Source organism: Homalodisca vitripennis, chromosome 1 (assembly GCF_021130785.1).
Source record: "Homalodisca vitripennis isolate AUS2020 chromosome 1, UT_GWSS_2.1, whole genome shotgun sequence".
In the NCBI taxonomy this organism is placed as follows: domain Eukaryota; kingdom Metazoa; phylum Arthropoda; class Insecta; order Hemiptera; family Cicadellidae; genus Homalodisca; species Homalodisca vitripennis.
Window position 1 is genome coordinate 9,303,701 of NC_060207.1, and position 19,313 is coordinate 9,323,013.

Consider the following 19,313-nt stretch of genomic DNA (forward strand, 5'->3'; position numbering starts at 1 on the left):
TTCAACTCGTAATACTCAACACTTAATACCCAAAGTTCAATATTCAACCTTTCATACAGAACACTTAATATTTAACACTCAATATTCAACACTTAATTCTCATATTCCAATATTCAATACTTAATACTCAATCCTGAATATTCAACACTAAAAACACAAAATCAATGTTCAGTAAGAAATATTAAATAGTATCTAATTAAAGTTAATATTTTTAATTAGTATTAATTTTAAATTAAATTAAGCTTACACCCTTGTTGCTCAAAACGCACTACTCAGCACAAAATAATCAAAACTTAATATTCATCACTCAATACTAAACATTCAATACTCAATATTCAACACTTAATACTCAAATCTTAACATTCTACACTCAAAACATAACACTCGGAGTAGCTTATTTATTCATATTACATAGAAATATAAAGAAGTACTGTTCCCCATAGCGTGTCATCTAACTACTCGTACACGGTCAGTGGCGTAACCAAGAAATTATTTCGGAGGGAGATGGCGGCCCCGAATAATACAATAAAGCAAGACGATTAATAGATTCGAACTAGAATTCATTCAATTCAAAATTTACATTGCAAATTAATATTTAATGTCTCTTTAGGAATCGACCGGATCCATATGGTTATATCATTTAAGCTATAATATGATCTAAGTATAAATTAACAATCTGATATATTTAGTGAGGACATAACATCCTATTAAGTATTATTTCTGTCGAACTTCACTACCATTCCACATTTCTTAAAAAATGTTATGAAAATAATTATATAAATATATTCAACCAGAAAATTAAAGTTTAGGCTTTTAAAACATGATTTTAAAATAAATTGGATCTAGTTCCAAGTTACGAACGTTCGAAATACAAAATAAATACATTAATCGATGATACAATCGACCGTGGTGAATCAGGTCATTATGGTTTCCTATGATTGTAATGTTTTTATCATCTCGATTTACACAATAACAGGAACGGAAGCGCAATTAGTCGAAATGTCAGTAATTTGTGTTTGTTAAATGAGACAAAAGGAAGGCATGTTAATTAAATAGCGCCACACCGCGACGCGGCGACCGAGCTGTAGACTAATTGTCAGCAGGTCGACTGTAGTGTCAACATATTGACTGCTTCGTGTGTCACACCGCGGTGCGCCAACCGAGCTGTAGACTAATTGTCAGTAGGTCGACTGTAGTGTCAACATATTGACTGCTTCGTGTGTCACACCGCGGTGCGCCGACCGAGCTGTAGACTAATTGTCAGCAAGTCGACTGTAGTGTCAACATATTGACTGCTTCGTGTGTCACACCGCGGTGCGGCGACCGATCTGTAGACTAATTGTCAGCAGGTCGACTGTAGTGTCAACATATTGACTGCTTCGTGTGTCACACCCCGGTGCTGGGCAACCGAGCTGTAGACTAATTGTCAGCATGTCGACTGTAGTGTCAACATATTTACTGCTTCGTGTGTCACACCGCGGTGCGGCGACCGAGCTGTAGACTAATTGTCAGTAGGTCGACTGTAGTGTCAACATATTGACAGCTTCGTGTGTCACACCGCGGTGAGCCAACCGAGCTGTAGACTAATTGTCAGCAAGTCGACTGTAGTGTCAACATATTGACAGCTTCGTGTGTCACACCGCGGCGCCGCGACCGATCTGTAGACTAATTGTCAACAAGTCGAATGTAGTGTCAACATATTGACAGCTTCGTGTGTCACACCGCGGCGCCGCGACCGAGCTGTAGACTAATTGTCAACAAGTCGAATGTAGTGTCAACATATTGACAGCTTCGTGTGTCACACCGCGGCGCCGCGACCAAGCTGTAGACTAATTGTCAACAAGTCGAATGTAGTGTCAACATATTGACAGCTTCGTGTGTCACACCGCGGCGCCGCGACCAAGCTGTAGACTAATTGTCAACAAGTCGAATGTAGTGTCAACATATTGACAGCTTCGTGTGTCACACCGCGGCGCCGCGACCGATCTGTAGACTAATTGTCAACAAGTCGAATGTAGTGTCAACATATTGACAGCTTCGTGTGTCACACCGCGGCGCCGCGACCGAGCTGTAGACTAATTGTCAACAAGTCGAATGTAGTGTCAACATATTGACAGCTTCGTGTGTCACACCGCGGCGCCGCGACCGATCTATAGACTAATTGTCAACAAGTCGAATGTAGTGTCAACATATTGACAGCTTCGTGTGTCACACCGCGGCGCCGCGACCGAGCTGTAGACTAATTGTCAACAAGTCGAATGTAGTGTCAACATATTGACAGCTTCGTGTGTCACACCGCGGCGCCGCGACCGATCTGTAGACTAATTGTCAACAAGTCGAATGTAGTGTCAACATATTGACAGCTTCGTGTGTCACACCGCGGCGCCGCGACCAAGCTGCAGACTAATTGTCAACAAGTCGAATGTAGTGTCAACATATTGACAGCTTCGTGTGTCACACCGCGGCGCGCCGCGACCGATCTGTAGACTAATTGTCAACAAGTCGAATGTAGTGTCAACTTATTGACAGCTTCGTGTGTCACACCGCGGCGCCGCGACCGAGCTGTAGACTAATTGTCAACAAGTCGAATGTAGTGTCAACATATTGACTGCTTCGTGTGTCACACCGCGGTGCGGCGACCGAGCTGTAGACTAATTGTCAACAGGTCGAATGTAGTGTCAACATATTGACAGCTTCGTGTGTCACACCGCGGCGCCGCGACCAAGCTGCAGACTAATTGTCAACAAGTCGAATGTAGTGTCAACATATTGACAGCTTCGTGTGTCACACCGCGGCGCCGCGACCGATCTGTAGACTAATTGTCAACAAGTCGAATGTAGTGTCAACTTATTGACAGCTTCGTGTGTCACACCGCGGCGCCGCGACCGAGCTGTAGACTAATTGTCAACAAGTCGAATGTAGTGTCAACATATTGACAGCTTCGTGTGTCACACCGCGGCGCCGCGACCGAGCTGTAGACTAATTGTCAACAAGTCGAATGTAGTGTCAACATATTGACAGCTTCGTGTGTCACACCGCGGCGCCGCGACCAAGCTGTAGACTAATTGTCAGCAGGTCGACTTTAGTGTCAACATATTGACAGCTTCGTGTGTCACACCGCAGCGCCGCGACCGATCTGTAGACTAATTGTCAGCAGGTCGACTGTAGTTTCAACATATTGACTGCTTCGTGTGTTAAAACACATATTAAAAACAAAAAATAATATAAAACTCTAAAACGGTTAAAGCTATACAGGCTAAGGCCAAATAATTCAGTAAAGTTATGAAGGCCTACTAAAACGAAGCTCCATTCACTTTACAAATATTTTACACTCAAATCATCTCGGGTCGTTGTGATCTTAGACGTATAGAGGATATATTTTAATGAAAATATCCAAAACATAATGGGAAATAGCATTGCTCCCTTTAAATATACAAAATCTATCCCTATCGTAAATTGCGTTATAAGTAAAAAAATATGTAAAAAGCTACTTAGTACGACAACCACAGGTCGCATGCCAACAATAAAATACTCTTCGACTTATTTTATTAAAATATTTATATTTCACTTGAATTACCGCAATGACTACAAACATTCAATTAACTGAAACGCCATGCTTATTTCTCTATATTTTTGGTGCGCTTATTTATGGAGAAATTTTATAGAAAGCATATGTGAAAGTTAGTAACTATTCTTATTTCATATATCCATACTTTCATTTATTAACCATGTATTGTAAGGAAGGCGTTTGAAGGCATGGTACGATGTAAAAAAACTCATTGTATCATTAATAAGATGCAATGTAACCATCTAGATCATAATTAAGTTACAACTTTAATGGCAGTTTACTTTATTTAGATAATTAAACTAGCACTCTTCTGTGAGTAACCGTAACTATACGTGTGATTTTTAACTTGAATTCAACCAAAATTTTAATTTAGGACAAATATGACTAAAATTGAAGCCTCAGATATTCTGATCAATAATGTACTAAATCTGGATTTGGCACATCCACGTTGACAAGTGAAAGCCATTGGTCGATTTGGGCGTCACCTCAAAATGCTGAGTAGTTCTTAGTAGGTCAAGGTGTACTCGTTGCTATCATATCTGTTCCTTCTTCGCCCTCAAACTATTGAACCATAAATATGTGTTACCAAGCCAAACCATATATACTCCAAACTCATAGAGTTGTTTGAATGTTGAGTTCAACTCCAGTTCACATTCCTATTATTGTACTTTAATATGACATTATCACAAACTTGACTCCTGGAATTAAATGTCATATTAAAGAAACCCAACAAAGGGGACAAGGCTGTGTCAGCGACAGAAACAAAGTCACTGAACTAAAGAGGTGAACTGGAGCTACACTCAACATTAACATTAAATCAAACCTTCCCACTATAATTACGTTTAGGGATCACGAAAAGAGAGTTACTCAAATACGAAAAGTACTTGGGGGTATTTAAGCACGCTGGTACCATTAGGACGAAAGCACAACTTGCACCCTCCACACGACACAAGCTGTCTAGACGTCTGTCGCAGTCTTGAGCGCTAATCAATATCTATAACTGTTTTCTGTGGAAGAAGCACAGTAGGTTATTTTGCACACTGGTGCCATTAGGACGAGAGCACAGCTTGCACTCTCCACACGACACAAACTATCCAGACAACGTATTTCGCAGTTTTGAGCGCTAATCAATATCTATAACCGTTTTCTGTGGAAGAAGCACGGTAAGTTATTTTGCACACTGGTGCCATTAGGACGAGAGCACAGCTTGCACTCTCCACACGACACAAACTGTCCAGACAACGTCTATAGCAGTCTTGAGCGCTAATCAATATCTATAACCGTTTTCTGTGGAAGAAGCACGGTAAGTTATTTTGCACACTGGTGCCATTAGGACGAGAGCACAGCTTGCACTCTCCACACGACACAAACTGTCCAGACAACGTCTATAGCAGTCTTGAGCGCTAATCAATATCTATAACCGTTTTTTGTGGAAGAAGCACGGTAAGTTATTTTGCACACTGGTGCCATTAGGACGAGAGCACAGCTTGCACTCTCCACACGACACAAACTGTCCAGACAACGTCTATAGCAGTCTTGAGCGCTAATCAATATCTATAACCGTTTTCTGTGGAAGAAGCACGGTAAGTTATTTTGCACACTGGTGCCATTAGGACGAGAGCACAGCTTGCACTCTCCACACGACACAAACTGTCCAGACAACGTCTGTCGCAGTCTTGAGCGCTAATCAATATCTATAACCGTTTTCTGTGGAAGAAGCACATTAGGTTATTTTGCACACTGGTGCCATTAGGACGAGAGCACAGCTTGCACTCTCCACACGACACAAACTGTCCAGACAACGTCTGTCGCAGTCTTGAGCGCTAATCAATATCTATAACCGTTTTCTGTGGAAGAAGCACAGAAGGGTTATTTTGGCACGCTGGTGCCATTATTGCGAGAGCTTGCACCTTCCCCAGAACACTAGCTGTCTAGACAACGTATGTCGTGTCTTGAATGATAATTAGTATCTATAAATGAGTTTTGTGCAAGAAGAAACATTGGAGATATCTAGACATCCTGTGCCATTAGGGCGATAGCACAGCTTCCTCCCTACTCACGACACAAGCTGTCTAGACAACGTCTGTCGCAGTCTTTTGCGCTAATCAATATGTATGAATTGTGTTCTAAAATAAGCTTCAATATTACTTCGGTAAGAGTGAGTGAAGAGTGAAAAGGATTTTGAAAAATCTTCTACTGCTTATTACATTATTAATGACGATAACAACAATAACTCGTATTTTATATTCAGTAGTAAAAAATAAATATTATCTTACTTCACAGATAATATGGGTTCCGTTAAAAATATGAATTATTTTTTTGAAATTTTGCGTCAATCACGACGTGCTACTAATCTAAGTTGAGACCAAGAACTGTATTCAAAAGTTGTTTATTATATTTTTACGATATATCGTCAGAAGATATACACTAGTGATTTATATCACTGTAGAGGGGAATTTCCAAAAAATAATAACAACTAAGAAACGTAAAAATATACATTTAAGTACGATTGTCCTGAAATTGGGATTGACTTAAAACGGATAAGTGAAAAGAGCTTTTCAGGTTAATCATGTAGTAAATGGTTTTCTTGATTTTAACCTCAGAGAAAAATCAAGTACCATTACTCTTCAACAAAATAAAGGTATATTTAATACATATAAACATGTAACAACATATTATGTACACTACGCTAAAATACCAGACCAGACCAAACATTCAGTTTTAAGAAGTGAATAAATAGGGATATTTCAGTTTAACAAAAAGAAAATCTCCATTGTGTAAGTATTTACTTACCAATCAAGGCCAAATTATTAGGCTCTAAGCGTCCGCACAAATCTTGTGTACATCCTTCTTCACATCACTCAAAATCTTTAAAAACAGACTTTTGATGGGTTCAGGGAGAGAGTTCCATGGGCGAAGAGCAGTGATAGTGATAACTTATTGAAAATTATTGTTCATTGGCGAAAAACGTAGAATATACCCAACAGAGCGGGATTTCTTCAGCCTATATCACTCAAATCCATAAGTAGAGCAATGCATGTTCAGGATGACAAGGTTTCCGATATGTACGATCTTTGGCAGTTTAAGTTGATATTTTTGTAACATGTTGGTTTCTGTTCAGTTTAGCTCCAGCTCACCCTCTTCTTAGTACAGCGTCTGTAATCTAACGATGTCACAAAGACGACTCCTGGAATCTGTAGTCACGTCGTCTAAAGAGATCCAAAAAAGAAGTAGGCGACGAAGAAGCCCCAAATGACATATATACAAGTCATTACGAGTCTTACGTTAAAGAATCAAGTCTGTGACAGTGTCAGTTTTCAGACGCTGCTATTATTGCTATAATTGTTCATTTTCTTAAAACTCTTAAAACAAACTCTTAAAAAATGCTACTCTTTCAAAATCAGTATAGTGAAAGAAACCTATGACTCATGACATGTTAAAATTTGTGTAGGAACTCGACATTTGGTTTTACAATCTAAAACTGAATTAGTCTCCAATCATGAATTTAATTACAATTTCTATTCCCTTTAGAACCACAGAAAACGGAATTTGGACTGATATAGGATGATCCTAAGGAAACTATCAAAATCATTATCTTTCAGTAGAAAACATTTACGTACATTGAAACAGTTCTTGACCTAAGTTGATACTCACTACTATTAGGAAGGTGAACTGGAGGTAAACTCAACATTCACGCTGACTCAACCCTTCCCACCATATATACGTTATCACTTGGTTTTGTTGTTGGGGGTAAGTTAAATATGGGGTAATAAGAGAGTCGACCAAATTGTTAAGTTTACGACTCAATCAGAATGCGTTATTTATATATTTTTCATATTCCCCTCCCTCATTCTCCTACGTTTTCTAAATGTAAGATTGCTGCTCTTGCTCGATATGTCAATTCCCATAAATATTTTTATCTCATACTATTTAGACGGTTTCCCTTTAAAACCCATTCAAATTAGTTGAAACTTCATTCGTAAAAATAAACATATACTGTAGAAACCTATACGCTATCGTAAAATTGTTTTACGTGTTATGGTGTTACCTGTTTGTAACATTATTTAAAGAATCGAGTGCCTAAAAGACATGAATAATTTACAACAACTAACAATTAACGATTAATTTAGCCGTAAATTAAAACGTTTGGCGGTTGAACAACACGATGTATTGTATGTATGTTTGTTGGGGGTATTTTTATTCATTGCATCGCAGTTTGTTCCATTATCATGTAATATCGAGAGGTTATCCTATGGTTACCAACTTTACTCAGATTTTGTTAAATTTCACGTTCAAAACTTTTCAAAGTGCTCTGAATAAATAACTTTTTAGTCATTACGGTAAAGCTGGTTTTAGATAGGCTAAGATAGAATTATTAAACATGCCTGTTTACATATGTTTACGCTATATTTAGAGCATCAAAACTAAGTATGAACTTTGTTGATGCTCTAGTTTTGAAATGCTATACAATTGCCTACCTTTTATTTACCTTTTATTTTTTTGTGACCAAGCAATTGTAGCAAGTAAATTCTAACGTCATGTATGACCATGCGAATCTGTGTCACCGGTGCCAAATGTGAGCAGATAGCAAGTACTTTCCATCATAACTTTCCTTTCTGAGCCGGACTAGAGCTTGTAGTCTATCAATATACTGTATAACACCACCCGAGGTCGAGCTGCTGGGTGACGAATAAGCTATTTTTACTCGTATTCCTAAACTTTTGTATAGTTAAGAAGTACTATGTAGCTATTTATAGAGATTTGTGACACTAATCTTCTAATTTCAAGTGGCTATACAACAGTTCCTTTTAAGCGATGTTTTGTCTTATAGGAGGATGCCTCTTTCCTGTATGGTTGTCTCAGGTAAAATATTTGTTGGTTAACCTACTCTTATTGGCTGAGCTTTAGCGAAGCCTTTCACTCGTGGAGGTGAACGAATTTCATTATTGTGTCTGTCTGTCCGCACAATATCTCGAAAACGAACTGACCTATAGACTTGAACTTTAGCATGAGGATACATGTATATATATATATATATATATATATATATATATATATATATATATATATATATATATATATGAAGAACACTGAATTCTATGATGGTTCGTGTCACCCCAAGGGATTTAGGTGAGCGTTAGCCAATATTTTTACACTGGTCTTATGGGTAATGATGACGACAAGGAAACTAGTTGAATAAATAGATTTGTAAACAAACTCAATAAACCCATAAGGGTTTCAAACATGAGATATATTAACTTAATTTTGGATCAGCCAATAATGTTTTGGTATACAAATTACCGAGACCTAGTTGTAGAAGTGGACGCTACGGCGACTCCACAGTGTCTTCCGAAATTGTAAAGACGCTATCTTCTACATCTACAATATCTTGAGGAGGGTTGCGATATTCACAATGAGTAAGATTAACGAGCAGGCAAGTGTCAGACTTGAAACCTCAAAATCAAAGTTCTTTTATATAGATTTAGCCAACCCTAAATAGAACTTAAATAAAGTTATTGAACAACTTCATAACTTAGTGATAGACTCACAATTATAGTTCATAAATCAAAAAGATAATAATTTCGCCGTAATTAAATAAACAAATTGGGTGAAGTAACGGAGGATCGGAGAACACCGAAGTGGCGGCAGTAAAATGCAAATGCGCTCGCATCCGACCAGCGAAGTCGAGACGTAATCACTCCCCAGGAACCCGTTTGTAAACCGTGGAACACTTTTGGCTAAGAAACGCCACTTCTGCTGTTTTGCCGGTGGTGCTCTAGTTATTAGGACTCCTCGCTATTGTAACGCAGTTTCATGAGTCTGCATTACACAACGTGTTGTTCATATTTCAGCTGCTGAAACAATGTGTTGACTGACATGACAAGTGATTGTAAAAACTCTGAAACTAATCCGTTTGCTGTTCAGTTAATGTCTCACGAAACTAATACTGTACATTACAATCGAGTATAAAGTGCCACTACAAAAGTGGTTCAATCAGCATATCTACTAATAGATGGACAATTTTTTGATTGTACAAGGTGTCTAAAAAGTCTCGGGACGGTTAAATATTTTTTGAAAGCTTTAACATTGAGCTAAAAAACTAGGTACAAATTTACAGGATATAAAAATCTAATTTAATATATATCTAGCTGTACTCTATGATTTATATATCCGGCTGCTACTTCCGACTCGGTTGTCTGTTTGAGCACGGGTTTGCGGCATAGTACTAAATTAATATAGACCTTTTAATAAGCATACCAACCTATGCTTTCATTTATGATTTTCTTCTGACTCTTTGTGATTTCTTGGACACTTTGTATGATTAATCTATAGAGTAAGGGCATCATCTTTGTACTATATTTAAAATAAAATTTTTAAATTCATACGGGTTTAAGAAATAACTTAAGTTTAACGAATGTAAATTATAATTTAACAGTCCAGGTATCACGAGCCGATATTCTTGTATAATTAATAATGTTATAAATAGACTAAAAGCCTTATATTAATAGTTCATTATAATGTTATTTATTTTTTGCAAATTATTGAAATTACCTTAAACAAAACCCGCGGTCACAGTATAGTTTTAACTTCGTTATGCTCAATGTTTCATTCAAGGCTTTTGTCTGAATGAGGCTGTAACAAAAGTAATAAATCAATTAAAATTAATTGCTTATCTGTAATAATCTATTATCTTTTATAAAAATAAAAATATTTATATTATTGTCATCTGTATGAAATATGTCCATCGAGCAAGGCTTATTACTTTATCATTGTAATTTATATTCTTTATGTCAGATTTCGTACTATAAATTATAACAACTATTCTCTAAAAAAAACTTCTTGTTTCAGTAAAAAGCTTACAAGGCTAAAACACAGCTGTGCCCCTCCAACTATCGAGCTCAGAGTCGCTGACTTACAGCTTCCAAGCATTTGCCTCTATTTGTTAGTATCAGATTATTCAAATTGCTTCCTGCCGATATTGCACCAAACAATTAAACCATTCAATAGTTTAAAGGCTCGTTTGAAGCATCGTTTGGTGTCAAACGCCGTCTACTCTGTTGATATGAGTTCACGATGAGTAATTGGGAAACTTTAAAAGTTCAAAATTAGAATTTGGCTTGTAAGCTGAATCTGGTGTCACGTGGTTGAATAGCAATATTGTGTAAACTAGTGCTTATGACGATTGCAATACAATTGTTTACATTGTTACAGCCCAATAAGTCTATTATTATTACTTGCAAAATAACGGGAAATACACATTCGTCATGTAAAAAATAATCTGAAACTGTGTGTTTTGACATAGACACATAACAAGAGATAGGGCCGGTGTTTGCTGTGATAGTTGTAATTCACTGTGTTCGCGTAACAATGCCCAAGGTCACTAGATAATCACTCAGTTTGCTATGCCTGTACTTGCCGCCTCCGTAATGTTGCTTTACTACGCGCCGATACAGCATTAACCACGGGATCACCGCCTGAGAAGCTTTCGCTGCAGAAAATTGGTTTTCCGCATCGGAAATGGATTTTTACAGCTGTATTCTTTTCTGAAAGGGCAATAAACGTGTTAACATCGTATTATAAAAGAATTCACTTGCAATAGAAGAGGTTATTTTCTACTGTGTTGTCTTCTTGACTTAATAATGTATGATGTACTACACCAATTTATATACCCTATGAAATTTTAGCTTTACATTCAAGTCGATTCTGATAACTGGATTCGGAAACAAATACTGCATGATAACCGTCATTTGACTACCAAAAAGAGCTTAATTAAGAACGACGTATTCTCGTTTCACACCAGTTTATTTAATGCCGGAATATTTATTCCCATATGCGTAATCATGATTTAGTAATAGGGTGATGATGGAGGCGGCTGGGTCCATTGGTGTATGCTCGGGCATTGATGCAATATCCTCCAAGAAAGCTTGGAAAAAGTGGCTAGTTATTAGAGTTTTCCAGTAATTATTTCAAATGCTATTTTCACTTCACTTGGTATGAATGTATTCCGGTGATGCATAATTTAAACATTACACTTCTATGTGAACTGCTCAAGTGTGATGTTTATTTTATTGTTCGTTTGTTTTACATGTTTATTTTTTTTTTAAAGTTTCGTATTTTTATCATGCATTTTAAACTTTTATTCTATATAAAACAAATATGTTGTTACTGTTCATATAACGTAATATAACGTTATGAGTGTTGAGTTTAGCTCAAGTTCACCTTCCTCTTAGTGCAGCACCAAAATTCCCACGCAGTCACAGACGTGACTCCTAGAATCTGGACTCAAGATCCTCTGAAGATATCCAAAAAAAGTCGGCGACGAAGAAGCTATAAATGCTCCTTACATCGTTTCAACATCAGAGACACCCAGACCACAAAATATAGTGTAATCTAGGTGAAGATGTATTCATTCTCATTATCTCGACACTTTTTATTGACTTTGATTTAAACCCTCCTACCATAATTACTTTATCTGTTCAGAACACTTAAGGTAATTAGTCGTGAACAAATTTTTAACCAATCTTAACGTAAATTAAATAAATTTGAATACTACTTTATACCAAGTATTGGTATGACGCCGACGTTTTTTTTCTCGCAGCTCACATACTGCTTAGTTCGGATGAAAATTTTGGCATTTGTATATTTTTAGATATAATTCGCGTATTGCTACAGTGTTAATAACTGAACTCAAACAGGAAAAATATGTTTACGGAATTTTAAGATCTTGAGATAGAAATACTAAAATTCTATACTCTACTGGTGTTAGTAGGTAGGGTCAGTCAACAGAATTCTCTAGTATCGTGCTAGGTACCGTCAATTGCAGTACTAGGCGCGGCCGTCAGATCGCGCTATGAAACAGTAGACACTAATATGTTTTATACTTTCTATGATGAAAATTATTAAGCACAATCAAGATGTAATTAAGTAACACTATGAAGACAATTTAATGTCAGAAATAGGCATATATTAATAGAAATATTGAAACATTTTTGAACTATAGGTGATCATCAATCGTAAAAATTATTTTAATGTTTTAAAGATATTGATATGAAAACGGGATAAAGAAAGGCAATGCTTAGAATGTTGGCAATGCGCACATAGGTGTAACATTTTTAATTCCAATTATTGAAGCTTAATAGCTTCAATATTCCAAAGTATATAGTTAATACTTTTTACAGGAACATTCAATGTACTAGTTGTACTCTTGTATTTCGCTGTTTCTTCCTAAATTACTAGGAAGTAGACAGTATAAATCACAGATTAATATATGATTGACTAATCAATTCAATTACTACGAAATAAGATGTGACACGACTGACAACCTAACGAAATAGATTTTTATTTATGATTCTTTCAACAAATATCTAAACAATAATGTATGATAAATTTTAACCGGGGTTTAAAACAGATATTTCTTAAACAACACAATTAATTTGTATTGATATACAATAAACCATAGCTTAAAATAGTTGAAGAAAGTTTTTAGGAATTGTAGCAACGTAATTACAGAACTAGTACTCAAGATTTAGTATCACATAATTCATATTAGCAAAAAAAGATTTAATTCAAATGATTATAACATGGGAACATGTGCAGTTTTATATATATATATATATATATATATATATATATATATATATATATATATATATATATATAAAACTAAAATTAAAATTAAAATTTTCTTGAGACTAAATTAATAATTTTAAATAAGTTATCTATTTCCTGAATATGGTGGGTAAAATGAAATCGTAGGTAAACCTGAACATAAAAGTTATTCATAATGAAAAAAACAACGAACCAAATGTCTACTACAGTTGCACAGCTAAAATTATAGAACTGCATAGCTACCGAATAATTATTTTAATTGATAAGAAAATTAATAATAGAGCTAGGGCGCCCTAAAGATGGTTACCGTAGCCCAAAAAATAGTAACGGTTTGCAGTACCTGATCAGTGAGCGAGGAAGTGTAGCGATAAATAGTAGTCGATAACAAAACAAGAACGATTAGAGAAGTGGGTCGTGATGTACGGGTACTGAGTACTTACGGTGACTATGTAACGGGTCTGGATGGCCGTAGGGCGCTGTCCATGCCGCACTTGACCAGACTGTACTCCTGACACAGAGTGTACCTGAGCCACAGACACCTGTACTGCTGCCACAGACACTCGCGGCCCCACTGACACTGACACAGACACACAGCAAGAGCCTCGGACTCGGTCACGTGGTTCCTCGTTCCTCCTCCATTCATCCTACCAGATTCTACTGCCACACTTATACGGCGACACAGACGAAATCATATGAATGAACGAATATAATTTTATTGGAATGTATGTAATAACCTATTCCAACACTTATTTCTCAGTAGTCCTATTGTATTAGTTGTCAAACAACAGTATTATACATAACTGATACAAAACTGATAGAAAATTTCAAAATAAAAAAGAGAATGACCTATTACAGACCTGCATTCCGTATAATACAAAAATCGTGAGTCCAGGTCTCATTGAGTTTCAATCCTCACTCACTAAATCTCAAAAACCCATTGATAACCTTGTTATTATTATTGTCATTTTTAAGATGTTGTATTACATATAATATGATATATAATATTATATGTAATATATTTATATCTGTATATAACATTGTATACAAGAATGTAAGTACATTTAGAACATTCGAGAGAGTCGGTTGTTTACGTGCGTGCCCAGAGAAGAGCAGTGGTCCCAAGACGTAACCTTGCGGCACTCCTATAGTCCGATGGGCTCCACCTGGATTACACAGTGCATATTCACATACTGTAGTGATAATATAAAACAAACACAATACACGCCCTTGAAATATTACTAATTAATTGTTAAAATTACAAATGAACCATGTAGCCTACCCTTTTAAGTTTCTGATCTCATTTAGTGTGAATTGCAAACATATTAGTTTGTCTCGAAGCGTGTTTTATTGAATGGCATTAGTTAAATGATATGTTATAAATAAAATTATGTTGAAAAGTATATTGGGCAAAGACGTTAATAATTGTATTATATTACGAGGGAAAAACTATTATGAACAGTGTCAATCATGATGATAAATTATTTTTTGTTAGACCAAATGAATTGTTAAGAAAACAACGTTGACAACCTGTCGGGAACAAAGCTGTGACCCTTGTAAACACGGATATCACGGCAATATTTATCTTCAATATTGCTAAACATTGGGTCGTACTCAACGACATAATCCGGCCCAATATACGACTTGCAATTTCGCTACAGGCAATCTGCTTTGCATGATACAAATCAATGCTGATTGGGTGAATGTTTACGGAAAAGGAGAAAACTGGGACATTTCCACAAGCTGGGTTGAATGTTTCCTTGGGGAAATAGCTGCTCTTCTTTCTTAACTTAAGCGGATTCATTCAAATGCTTTTTGAAATAATTAATCTTAGATTACACGGAATAGATCTGTATTATCTTTCTTAAAGACACAGAAATCAATATGGCATTATTTTAAATTAAACCTTTGTTTAGTGCTTTAAATTAGAACATTAAATTAACGTACCGGTACTTATTAGTTGTTACAGTACTAAACCAAATCTTTTCTATGAATATTCTTAATGCTGAGTACTTTAACAACTTAATAAATCCTGAAAAAACATGTAAAGGTAGGACTTTTATAAAGTTAAAGATACTATTTATTTTTCTATTTGTTTATTCTTTTATGTAAAAGTTGAGTTTAGGTCCAGTTCATCTTCCTCATAGTGTTGCATCTGAAATCTAACGATGTTGCCGACTTGACTCCTGGAATATCACATGATCGTCTGAAGAGATCCAAAAACTGAAATGGAGTTAAACTCAACATTCTTATGAATCAACCCTTCCATAGCTAAGTTTGTGTAGAAAACTCAGTTGTTATACCGTGATTAGAGATCGTGTCTAAAAGTACCGTTATGCACTTAAGTATGCACCTGATGAGACAATGAGAATACCTCTTCACCTATATTACTGTATTTTGTAGCCTGGGTGTCTCAGGTTTGAAGCTATATAAAGAGTTTATTTTTTGCTTCTTCTCCGTCGATTTTTTCCATCTCTTCAGACGAAGATGACTCCAGGAGTCAAGTCTGCGCCAGCGCCATATTTCAGACGCTGCACTAAGATGAAGATGAACAGGAGCTAAACTCAATATCTACACTAAATCAACCCTTACCACTATAGCTACGTTAATGTTTTATGTTTTACGTGTTTATCTCGAATATATGTACTAGAAGCGTAAATGTATTTCTCTAGTCAAGCCGTCATAAGATTCGTTTGTATAATAATAATTCATGAAGGAGTAATTCGCAGTCATTATTATTCACAGGAATATGTTAACAAAGAACAATATTTAATATAAAAATAAAAGAATATTAATATATAATGCTATAAAAATAACATATAATATTCATATATTTGTGTATTGTACAATGTTTTAATGTATACATGTTTATTAGATCACCTAGACATGTTGGAGTATCCGAACTATGATTGATATTCATATTCCCCACGATGGCAATACAATTTTCAAATACTGATAATCAAAATGGTCTAAAGATTGAAATAATTCCAATATTCTAGCTAAAATATACCTCTCAAAGGTTAATTAGCTTGTATAACTAAGACAAATTTATAAGTTACTAGGTTTTGATCGGAAATTCTTATTGATAAAAAGAGATTGTTAATTTCAGAACAATCGGTTGAATAATTTACGCTTGAAGAGCATAACAAACAAAGGCACTTTCTCATTTATAATATTACGATTAGGATATGGTACTAGTTTTGTAAAGACAGGATCGCTTTCTTTATTTATAAAAAATAGTTGATTTCCTTACTAAAAATTCTATTAAAGAACATGTTACTTTCTTAAGTTAAACGTAATTACATAATTATGTGACTTCATGTATAACTCTTGTTCATAATGTATAAAATAAAATCATTATTTTCAGTCGTTTCTATTTTGTTCTGGTTAAAATGTGCTTTATATACTAAATTAAATGCATGTAACTAACATTTTCTTCTATTTTTTCCGTCTCAAAAGCTATCTTAAAGGTACCGGTAATAAAATATTTATTGCGCCACTTTAACTCAGAAAACGTGCATCGAGTTCGATATGTAAAGTACGTTTCACACTTCCTACTTAACTGCTCAGATGTGTTACTTACAGTGAAGTTCACGGTAATGAAATGATGTGGGCAGCGTTTCCTGGCTAGTATCGGGAATTGGCTGCCATTTCAGTTTGCATTATGTCCCGGGATTACACCCCAGAACGGCCCCAAATGGAACAATATCTCAGTGAAGTAATTTTGTGGCCTCTCCTTCTATACGTCTATTGTAAGACCACAACAAAGCCTGCGTCAACTCCAGGTGCACCTGTTAGAATTGAAATATTGTTTTATGATAGAAATCAAGAGTTAGAATGTTAACCTTTACATTGTTATGTCAGATGTATTTGACTGATTTAGACCCACCTACCACCATATCTCGACCCTTCTCTCTCAATTGTATTTTTTCAAACAGGACTTCCGAATTTTTGATGGATCTAAGAGGAGAACGTCAACAAGTTTCTTTGTCTCAACAATTAAATAATTTTGTTAAATAATAAACCAGATGAAAAGTGCATTAAAATCATTAATAGAACAAGATAAGCTCAAAAATATAGATTTAAAATAAACTGCCCTACAAATTTAGTGTGTTTTTGAAAATTTTATTTAATGTCTAGAAAAATGAACCCTTGGTTAGATTACGTTAAGCACAATAACATTCATTGTGTTTGATAAATTAATATTTTTTTGTCTTTAAGTATTTGATGCTAATCCAAATAATGTTTGTTTACTCCTTGGGCTTTTTTTTAAATACAAAATATAATAATAATTCATATTCAATTTATTTGATGTATAAAAAAATTTTATGTGACAATTTTAAGTTTATTTTTGTTACATTTTAAGGTTATGAAAATCTTAACAATTTAACAATCTCCAGGTTTATGTTCTAGAAAGATACCTAGTGAAATTATTACTTCTCCTTCGCAAAAAACATTTCAGCTACTGTAGATTTCTAATCTCCCTATTTTTATGTACATTATTTTTTAATATTTCAAATGTAACTATAAACTATAGGTTCATTATATTTATCATACATTATATTATAAAACGTGCACTAATATCACAAAACACATTTGTACGTAGTCTAGTTAACTATTACCTGTCTAGTATAAATAAATAGATAAAATAAAATAAATAAATATAAACCTGTTTTTAAATAAACATTAAGTTTCCTTTAGGATGAATAAAAACTGTTTGTCCTAAACGTGATGTGGGTTGAGGTTAGTTTGTATCAATATAATGCAACATATAAATTAAACATCTACCCGACTGATATATAGTTCTGCTTCTCTGATCATAGAATGCCAAATCTCTTAAACCATTGAAACCAAAATGATAAACTCAAAATTAATGACAATTTCAAATATGCGAATTCATAGGCAAGAAATGAAAAAGAGGCAAAATAGTTTTTTTTGTATGTATAGCATTTAATCAGAAGAATTAACTTTGAATCTCCACCATACATTCAAACTATATTTAATAAACAATCAACAAACAAGTGCATTAGTATTTGTGCTAACGAAATACAGCTACAACAACGAAATACGTTGCCACGCAACCGGAGGTGTACTGTGCAGCTACATGGTACCAGACTCATTACCAGGTAAGTATGCAAATTGTCTCATCGTCGATGACGTCATTTCGGCGGGAGCTTAACAATAGCATTAGTGTACAGTGTGGATGTAGCCTAACGCGCTTTCTTGCATCGATTAACGAATAACTTCTCGGCTCAGTCTAAGGAAAAGTAGATTTCGCATGTGACTGTGATCTCGAAATGCTAAACTGATCATGCATTATTACGTTAATCATTTAATTTACAGCACTAATAGTTCTACTTTGACTCTCAATATTGGCATTTTAATATACTCGTAACAAAAGAATTAAGAAATTCTATAATATTGAAACTTTATAAGGCAAAACTCGTTACAAGTATACACATCTGGTTGGAAAATCGTGGGCACGATTAAGTTACAATCCAACATCCAATACTTTGTTTCTCACCTACATCTATTCGATGGTATTGTTATTGTTATGGTTGTTATTGTATCTAAAGCTTTTTAATGTCCGCCATTTTCAAACATTAAGAATCTATAAATGAGTAAAACATACTGATATAAACTAAGTGGTAATTGTATAAACATTACCAATTTTTGTTTCTTGTGAAATACCCAAGATGATGTTGCAGAAAGGCAAATGGCCGCCATCTTGAAATCTATCATTGGTTGAGCCTAACGAAAGAACATCCAAGCAATTTCCAAGCACTATTTCTCTACCAAGTTTAGTTTGAATACATTAAATATTATGGTGGTCTAAGACGTTGGACTTTGAGTCTGAGTTAGAGATAGCGCAGGTTCGAATCCTGTCTGTGACCGTTGCACTTTTTATCAGTACCATCGACCTTGTACTGTATCGACTCGCCCCCTTATTCTGTTTGATAAGATCCTCGCACAGGCCAGTGGCCCATGAGAACGGACAGAATAAGGCTTAAAAGGGGATCGGACTCTCCTTTAAAAAAAGGTTATTACCGCAATGTTGTGTGCTACTGTATTGCACACCTTGTACACTTGCTATCTGGAAAAGAAAACAAAAGAACAAACATAATTTTAAATGACTATA

General features: G+C 35.3%; 1 protein-coding gene across 1 annotated transcript in view; it reads right to left on the reverse strand.

Annotated features, from left to right (window-relative positions):
• Positions 1 to 19,313, reverse strand: part of LOC124371546 — a 117,323-nt gene that overhangs the window by 92,315 nt on the left and 5,695 nt on the right. The window contains exons 2-3 of the mRNA XM_046830184.1: positions 14,237 to 14,340; positions 13,618 to 13,821 (exon numbers count right to left, since the gene is read on the reverse strand). Of these exons, the coding sequence (XP_046686140.1) occupies positions 13,618 to 13,821; positions 14,237 to 14,340 (308 nt within the window). The remainder of the gene's footprint in view (positions 1 to 13,617; positions 13,822 to 14,236; positions 14,341 to 19,313) is intronic.